The sequence below is a fragment of the Malania oleifera genome, chromosome 11 (genome assembly GCF_029873635.1).
Source record: "Malania oleifera isolate guangnan ecotype guangnan chromosome 11, ASM2987363v1, whole genome shotgun sequence".
NCBI lineage: Eukaryota > Viridiplantae > Streptophyta > Magnoliopsida > Santalales > Ximeniaceae > Malania > Malania oleifera.
In genome coordinates this window covers 5,631,923-5,641,291 of record NC_080427.1, presented here as the reverse complement: position 1 = coordinate 5,641,291, position 9,369 = coordinate 5,631,923, and the positions used below count along the sequence as shown (strand labels likewise).

At 36.6% G+C, this 9,369-nt stretch overlaps 1 protein-coding gene across 4 annotated transcripts in view; it reads right to left on the bottom strand.

Moving 5' to 3' along the window:
* Positions 1 to 573: 573 nt before the first annotated feature.
* Positions 574 to 9,369, bottom strand: part of LOC131168161 (protein DETOXIFICATION 44, chloroplastic) — a 62,526-nt gene continuing 53,730 nt past the window's right edge. For 2 of the 4 annotated variants that reach the window (XM_058127420.1, XM_058127421.1), the window contains exons 11-13: positions 4,560 to 4,655; positions 4,365 to 4,486; positions 574 to 1,066 (exon numbers count right to left, since the gene is read on the bottom strand). In XM_058127420.1, the coding sequence (XP_057983403.1) occupies positions 1,003 to 1,066; positions 4,365 to 4,486; positions 4,560 to 4,655 (282 nt within the window). In that variant the 3' untranslated portion in view covers positions 574 to 1,002. Of the gene's footprint in view, positions 1,067 to 4,362; positions 4,487 to 4,559; positions 4,656 to 9,369 lie in introns of those variants that run through there. The other 2 variants (XM_058127422.1, XM_058127423.1) reach the window with 2 other exon arrangements.

Below are 9,369 nucleotides of genomic sequence, written 5' to 3'. Positions count from 1 at the left end.
TCCCTGAAATTCTTGAAACTCGAAAGAGATTCCTAAAATTTTTAAAATTTTAGGAAATGTCATTGTTTTTTTGTTAAACCTAAGGTCTTTTGTCCTATTATTTCATAATCAAATTAAACTTAGTCAAATAAACTTGAATTTCAAGTACTAATTAGAGAGTCGTTTGAGATAATAAGATAGATTTAAGTTCAATCTTAAAATTTCTAAGCCGAGTTTAGTTTCGTCATATTATGTGGAGTCTCTAGAACCATCAAAGCGCTTCAAAGCTTGTAATGTTGGGTCCTCTAAATTGCATCCTGTTCATTTCCTTTGGCATTCTCTCTCCTCGCAAATTGGTATATTTCATAAGAGCATCAGAAAAAGTTCAAACTCATTCATACAGGCAAGCACCAAAAGTTGCAGTAAAGACAATAGAAAATCTTCCAGAGCATACAAAGCCTTTCTGAAAAAAACAAAAAAATAAAAATAAAAAATCCAATTACACCCAAGAAGAATCCTTTTCCATACAGAGGAAGAAAGGTTCTGTGCATGGGGGGGGGGGGGGGGGGGGGGGGGTTGATTTTATGTTTTTGCGAATCTCACATATACATTTTGCGGTGAAATGGGTGTGACCCAACATGAAATGTACATATATTAGAGTCCTAATTCCTGATCCTCGGACCATCTAAGCACCATTTTTGCAGTTTACACGAGGCAATTCCAACATAAGATTTGGGAACCTCATGGAAGACAATCGCATACCTTTGTACTAGATAAACGTTACTCTCCATTTGTTCGCACAAAAGCTGTCATGATCTCCGATTGCTTAGCTGCTCAAAGTTACTTTGAACAAATGACTTATTAGGAAAATAGCTATGGGTGCAAATCACTGGACAAACACCTGATGTAAAGCATTGACTGCTCAATTGATCATTGATGTCTGAAGTACTTCCTCTTGTAATGCCTCGCAAACCCAACGGCATCCACCATCATCAGCAGGCAAAACATTTTTCCATCCAAAACTCAGTCATTTTTGTGCTCCATCTTAGACCAAATCACTTTCCATGGTCCATTTTTTGTGCCCAACCTGAAACATGCGCACATGCTTCTTACAAACGTTTAGGTAGAAAAAGCAGTTTAATATTCTCAAAGTTGTGGGTGCATTAGATTCCAAAAAAATAAAAAGCAAGCCCCTAGCCCAAGTTTGCCAATGCTATACACCTCCCAATTAGCTAATACACAAAACTAGCAAAAATATAAAAGCACTGATAAAGGCTTCCCTTAACACATTCAAAGCCAATTCAGTTTCTACCGATGGATCCTATATCAGGCATCATAATTTACTAGGTCCTAGCATTGTTTGATCTTGATTAATCTGAAATTTCCACACTCATGGGTATTTTGGTAATTTTGGGGTTGTTTACTACTGCAGGGGATGTTTTCTGCCATGAGGTCAATTATATGAACCCATTTCTGCAGTTTTGCTATCTAAGGCATATCCTACAAAAGTTGATGCAACATAAAATCTTTTTCTCTTATTTTGTTCCAAATTTCCCAACTACGCCTCTTCCTACTTTCATACTTTTCATCAGTATTCTATTTGGTCTATGTTATTGGTGACTATGGGCCTCTTTGGTTAAGGTTTCTAATACATTTTTCTGTATTGTGAACCACAGGACACAAAGACCACGACAAAATTTACATTCACTAAATGTTTGTAAAAAATTGTTTTCAAAAACATATTAAAAAACACTCCTAAAAAGTACAGGTTCACAAAAAATGATTTTAAGGTTATGCATGAACATATGTGTGGGCTATAATCCATTTTTTTAATAATAAGATTAATTATGATAATAATAATAATAATGATATTATTATTACTATTTTATCAACAAACTGCCACTTGGATCAACCTCAACCAAACACAATTCCAGTGTTCTCATTTCTGTGAACAATTTCAAAAACAGTAGAGGACTTTTCCTTTATCTTATATTTGACAAGTGCTGCTCCAAACTTATAATGAATGTAATATGGCTTTCAGAGTTTTACTGTTCATCCATTTTAACGATTTCATTTTCATTACACTTATTTTATCTATGTTGTTTCCTAATTTGAGCAATGCACAGATAACATAGCTGCTCTGTTTTTGTCCAACAAAATTCATTTCTATTTTAAAGGTGCCTAACAAAAGATAATTCATTTCTATTTTAAAGGTGCCTAACAAAAGTAATTTTAATCTTTTCTCTTCACTCCCTTACGTTTTTTTTTTCTCTAATGCATACTTCATGTTTTCTTTCTTACTTCCATTTATTGTGAAACTTAGGATTCCAAAGTTCTAACCTAGATTCTAATCCTCCTCTAGTTTCATGTATCAGGACAACACTGTCCACAAACAATATATATTATGAAACTGCGACTTGAATATGTCTAGTTGAGTTTGAGTTCATCCAAGCAAGGAAGTAAAAGATTCAAAGCCGACAATTGATGTAAATGTGATTGAAAATTTCCTAGTTTCTCTTCTATAATCTTATTAGTAGGTCATTGCTATATAATCATTATCACTATAGCTCCCATCTTTTCTAGAACCTACCACAAAACCTGCCTAGGTGCCCTATCATAATTCTTCTCCAAATTCAATATTAACTATATGCCAATCCTCTTCATTTTATCGAACTTTTTCATCTTTCTTAGCATATGGCAAACATTTTCTGTATAACCTCGTTTCCTGTCCTAATCTTTGACGGATCTTTCAAAAAGCTTCATTATATGGCTTTATGTTGGGGTTGCAGTACAATTGGTTGTTTTACTTGGGATGCATCTCAATTTACCCCCCACACTGTCAATTGCATCAGTTTCATCCCTACACTTTGCACAAATCTTTAGCTGAACCTTCAATCCATAATTACCTTTTGATTTACACTGGTGATAAATGTTGAATAAAAGTATCTAATATTTAGAGGAGATTTAATTGGTCTTGTACTTCAAACCCTAATGGGATGGCTGGCTTGCATTTAATACTATCCTTCATATGTTTAAAGTTGCATGCAACTCTTCACCTGTAAAAGATTCTATTGTTCTGCTCCAGACAAATGCGCCACAACAATAGTAGCACAAGACTTGAGAATCTTCCCTTCTTTTAAAGCAACAATACCTTTAAACTTCTAAAATAGGGGGAAGAAAATGAAGAAAAACTTCCCAAAGACAAGTAAAACACTAATTGTTTTCCAGAAATGCCAAATAAAAAAAAACAAAAAAAAAACTATTACACATGTGCCAGGAGAAGGAACAAGGACCAAGTGTGCATTTAGTGTTACCCATCATTTTGGAAACAAAGGGCATACACATTAGGAAAAAAATTTATACGGTCTTCTAATTTTGAAGCAGATCATTAAAATTTATCCTATTAAGATGTAGAGCAAGAAAAGGCCATGGTTTTAGTTGGAGAATTCGATGTGCAAAGGAAACTGAACCCCATTTGGATCACGAGTAAGGTGGTTAAAGAAAAATTTATAAAAAAATTCCTTAGGCATCTGAAGTCCAAAACCTGTTCAGGCAGAAACACGAAAAAATGAAATACCCTAACATTTGAAAAAGATAGTTGTTCCTCTTTTATCCAAATTCCTTCTGAAATACACCTCTCTCTTGATCATTCAACAAAACTTTTCGCTCATATTCTAAACCATATATAACCTCAAACCATTACCAATGATCCTATAATTCTTCCAATAATAACCAAATTCCTTTTTCCTTACATAAACCCTAAACACCAAAGTCCTCGACAACTTGCATATAACTAACTATAAGCGACTACAGGTAGTTTTATTCTTTAAGAGCTGTCCAGCATGCTGGTCTTGCCAACTAGTTTTTTCAGGAAGATATCCAATATGATCCTCACCCCAGCATTCTTTGCATTAGGGGGCTGCTCCTGCAAGCACGCTTATGATTAACACCCGAAGACCTTTTACCACTGCTGCAGACTATGACCTCTAAATTTACTACATGTTCTACTACCTTAACCTAAAAAGAGGAAAATGAAAAGGCCCAAAATGCATTATGGCTAGTTCATAGCTGAAAAGTAAGCCACCTTATAGTCCTAAACATACCAAAATTAACACACTAACGAGATTTTTAAAAACAAAAAATTAAGAGATGTGATTAAGCAAAATTTAGAAATATGTTCACCAAGAAACGGGTGTTCGTCAAAAAGATTTGGTGCCATAGTCTATTATTCAGCATTTAGAAGCTTATTATGCCATTAATTAATTATAGAACTGTTAAGCTTGATATACACAGTTGGCCCACAACCTAACAGCTTATGCTTGTAGGTATAGTGGTAATCTAACAAGAACAATAGAATTTGTCCCGTAAGAAAAGAAATTTGTTACCTCCAAATCCCTGCTGCTACACGCAATGTCATGAAGAGGAACAATCCAGTCCAGACTCCAACCAAACCATATACCGGAGCAGCCAGAAGCAGGAACACTGAAGAGATCAATCCAACTAGAAACTGGTAATCACAAACAAGATGAGGAAGAATATGTGATATACTAAAAATGGAAATGGTAATTACAGATAAGTACCATGGAGTAGGCAGCAAATCCAAAGTCTGAAACCCCATAGTAAAGTCCATCAATTACAAATGCAACAGCATTAATTGGTTGGGATCCAGCAACAAACTGCAAAAATTTAATTTCAATGTAAAATTATCAATATCTAATTGCAAGATGAATATGCAAAAAAAAGCATATGAAGCATATTAAATTAAAACTGAAAAAAAAAAATTCAGTCTCAGTTTTATTTATTTATTTATTTTTGGTGGTCTTCTTTCTTGATAAAGGTTTTGACAAAACAAAAAAAATTGGATGGCATGGAAAAGGGCAAAGGGGTATGGATTCTCTAGCAAGAATCTAATCATGGATCATTTGAACTTTGGAACTCAACCACAAGGCACCAAAACAAATCTGCTTGTTGCTTCTTAATCATCTCAACATCAATACTTATTGGTTGGTAGAGATTAATTCCTCCCATATATCCTTTAGAGTGCTGTAGCAATAATTGATAGACCTATTATCTGGATCAAACTTGAAGACTTTCTTATGCAGGTCAAAGATACGAGCCTAATTCTTATTTTTGAGAGAGACTCTTGTGAATATCATCCCAAATTGGCAGTCCCATGAAACCTCACATTGGCAGCAATTCTTGGTTCCATGTATTAGAAAACAACATAAGTAAGAAATTATTCTATTTTGTCTTGCTTTGATAATTTTTTGAGCCTGGGGAAGGAGAGTGAAAACTAATATTTAAACTAGCCTTTTGCATTGTACACCTTGATTACTTGAGTTTTACAAATTTGGAACAGCTAGTTAACTTGAGGGCTGTGATTTGCACATTTATATTATAAGCAGAGTTTTTCTTTTTTCTGGTAGCGCCAGAATGACAGGCCCTCGAAAAACAAAAACAAAACACACAGGATACTGAAGAAAAACAATCAGAATCTGCCAATCCTCATTGAGAACTTAGTTGAAAACAAAGTACCAGACCAGCAGGAACAACACACCAGGCCAAAAAACAGGTTGTGAACAAATCACTTACATCTCAAAGCACACAATACAACACAAATTACTTTGGAGTCATCACAAAGACAAAGGTATCAGCCATGACCACAACAAAACAGCAGCTGTCACAAACCAGCAACTACAATCTGGGAGGACGCACAGGGATGAGGAAACCACCAACAAGAAGCATCACACCAGCACAACAGCAACCAGAAAAACCTCAGCAGCCTGAGAATACTTGAAGACATGAAGAAAGCCATGCTGGAAGTCCAAAAAACCAGCCACAATCACATCAACAGTAGTGCACACACAAGGAGCACTCACAGTCCTCTACAGGATAAGAAGTGCTAGATCCTCACTTTAGGCCATTGGCCAACAATGTATATGAAGCCTTTACACTCTCCCACACATTCAGCCCAATTGTACATGGAGAAATAAACAAATGATGAATAACCCAATTGTATGGATTTGATGATTTGGTATCTTATGCTTTCATTACCAGTTGCAAAGATCCGGCTACTTTTCAAAAGGCAGTGCACGACCAGGAGAAAATTAGGTGAATGGGTACTATGATTGAGGAAATGGAGTCATTGCATAAGAATCAGACTTGAGATTTGGCGGAACTTCCAGATGACTGCAAATGGGTATATAGGAAGAAGGAGGTAATTTCTGAAAAGGAAGGAGAGAAATTCAAGGCACGATTAGTGGCAAAGGGGTACTCACAGAAGAAGGGAGTAGATAATGATGAAATCTTCTCACCTGTAGTCCAACATACTTCCATTAGGGTAGTGTTGGTATTAGTGGCTCATTATGACCTACTTTTGAAACAAATAGACGTGAAGACAACATCTCTCCATGTTGACTTGGAGGAGCAGATCTATATGGTACAACCAGAGGGATTTAGTCAACTCGGGCAAGAGCACTTTGCAAATTGAAGAAGTCTTTTTATGGGTTGAAATAGTCTCCGAGGCAATGGTACAAACGGTTTGATTCCTATATGATCAGGACAGGCTGCAGGAGGTGTGAGTATGATTGCTGCGTGTATGTGAAAGATCTTGATGACGGTTCTCTCATTTTCTTATTGTTTTATGTTGATGACATGCTAATAGCTGCGAAGGACATAATTGAGGTAAATCAATTGAAAATTTGTTGCATAAAGAGTTTGACATGAAGGATCTTGGCGCAGCCAAGAAGATACTTGGGATGGAGATTCGTCGGGACAGAATTGTAGGGAGGTTGGGGTTCTCACAGGGAGGTTATGTGGAGAAGTATTTGGAAAAGTTCAGCATGGTTGATGCTAAACCGATATGTACACTCTAGCGAATCACTTTAAATTGTCTACCCCTGAATGCCCAAGGACGGATGATGAAATCCAGGACATGTCAAAGGTCCCCTATGCTAGTGCTGTGGGGAGTTTAATGTATGCCATGAACAAGATTAGACTTGGCACATGCAGTAAGTGGGGTAAGTTTCTTTCTAATCCAGGTAGACAGCATGGCGAAGCCGTTAAATGGATTTTCAAATGCTTACAAGGTACTTCTAAGTATATTATCATGTTCGGCAAGCAACAGGATGGTCCATCAGTTGTGGGGTTTGTTGATGCTGAATGATAGAAGGTCTACAACGGGTTATGTATTCACCCTTATGGGAGGACCTATTTTGTTGGAGGTTCATGGTACAATCCTTGCTGGCATTGTCTACAACTGAGTCTGAATATATGGTAGTCACCGAAGCTGCAAAGGAAGCGTTATGACTTACTGGTTTAGTTAAGGAGCTGGGTATACAAAAAGGTGGATTTGTGCTGCGTTGTGATAGTCAGAGTGCCATCTATTTGGCGAAAAATCAAGTGTATCATGCTAGAACCAAACATATAGATGTAAGGTTCCACAAGATTCGGGAGTTAATTTCTTCAGGTAAACTTGTACTTGAGAAAGTTCACACATCTCAGAATGTAGCAGATATCTTGACAAAGCCGGATACCACTGAAAAATTCAAGCATTGCTTTGACTTGTTTCATGTCTCTAGTTGCTAGAAGGGAGACGGTCCCAACCTAACGTCCCAAGGTCAAGGTGGAGCAACGGGCTATGTTTTCGATTTCTCCTAAGGGGCGTATACTCGCCAAGGTGGAGATTGTTGTGATATGTGGCTCATATATTGAATGGGATGCATGTACAAGGTGAGAAAATGGTGAAAAATCAAAGTGTTGGGGAGCAGTAGGGAAACCGTCGACAATTTGACACTTGATTTCAGGAAAATTACATTCTGTCTGAAACCATCGATGGTTTGGCCCAATCTGTCGACGGTTTGGCTCTGGAACCCAGCGTAGATTTTTGAATTTTGAAAGAGGGACGTTAAGTTGGTTGGGGTTTGGAGGGAAAGCCTCCGGGAACTTTACATATACATTGTTCTTAATGTATTTGTCATGTTGCAAGTGTTGTAAGTGTCTTTGACACCAAATAGTAAAATTTTTTGCCAATTGCTCCTGTGGATGTAGGCGGTGTCGAACCACGTAATTCCTTGTGTTGTTTCTATTACTTTCATACATACTGCGTGGTTGTGTTGTTCTCTTGATTTATCATTGATTGCTGCATTTGATTGATTCAAAATTCCGCTATGCAAATACAATTTATACAACACCTCAAGATGACATCCTTCAATAATAGACTACCATGTCACGTGCATGACTCGATTAATGAAAAAAAGATATGACACGTGGTTAGGATATGGGAAAATAAATGGAAACAAATGTCAAGAATGATAGGCGGACACTTGAGCAGCCTAAGAAAAGGCTAACAAGTGAGGACTACCTTTAGTGAACCCTAATTTGAGCCCACCAAGCCAAAACTTTCTAAATCATCCCAAAACTAGGATTGGTAAAAACCCTGCCATATCAATGCCAATCTTGACCTCTTACAAGAACACAAACATAATATAATCAAAAATTAATTTAGTTATTATGCACAAGCAAGCTCAACATTGATCAATTCTACAATCTAGGGCAAAGAGGTAATTATATGCATTTAAGCTATTTGTATCCTTCTTGTAATAATCTCTAGTTCCCAAAAAAAAAATGATAAATTAAAAGAGAAATTGCAAATTGGAGTTTTAATCTCAAATTTGAAATTAAAGGAAATTCCATTCAAAATTTTAAAAAAGTTCTCTAAAATTTTGAGATTGTGATAAGAATTAAGAATCACTTAGGAAGAGATAGAAAAAGGGTGGATAACAAGACAATTCCCAAGAAGCACAAGCGTGGATTGTGGCAAGTGAAAGTATTCTGATGGTGGAAGGGAGTCCAAAGTGTGTTTAGAGAGAGAAAGAGAGGGCTTAATTGAGTGTCAACAGCTAAATAACTCTACCAAATGGATTTCTGATGTTAGATTACCACTTTAAAGCGTAAGCAATAGGTGTGGGCCAACAATGTATATAAAACTTTAATATTCCGCTGCACGTGCAGCCCAATAGCTCGTGGAGAGATCAACAAGTGATAAATAACACCCATTAGAGGGAAATCCAATAATTTTTAAACACAGAATAAATGCGGCAACAAGATTAGAACCAAGACCTCCCAACAACCAGCTTTGATACTAGGTTAGATTACCACCTTACCTAAAAGCTTAAGCTGTTGGGGTTGTGGGCCAAGAATGTATATCAAGTTTTAACACCTGGCCTAAGAATTGTCTAGGAAGAGATAAAAAGAAAGAAAACCAACAACCTATATCAAGCTTTTAAAACTGATTTAAGAATTGCTAGGGAAGAAATAGAAAGAAAGAAGACCCAAGAGGCTAAGAAACTAGGAGTAGGACATCAATCAAGTTTGAATAACTTTAGTGCT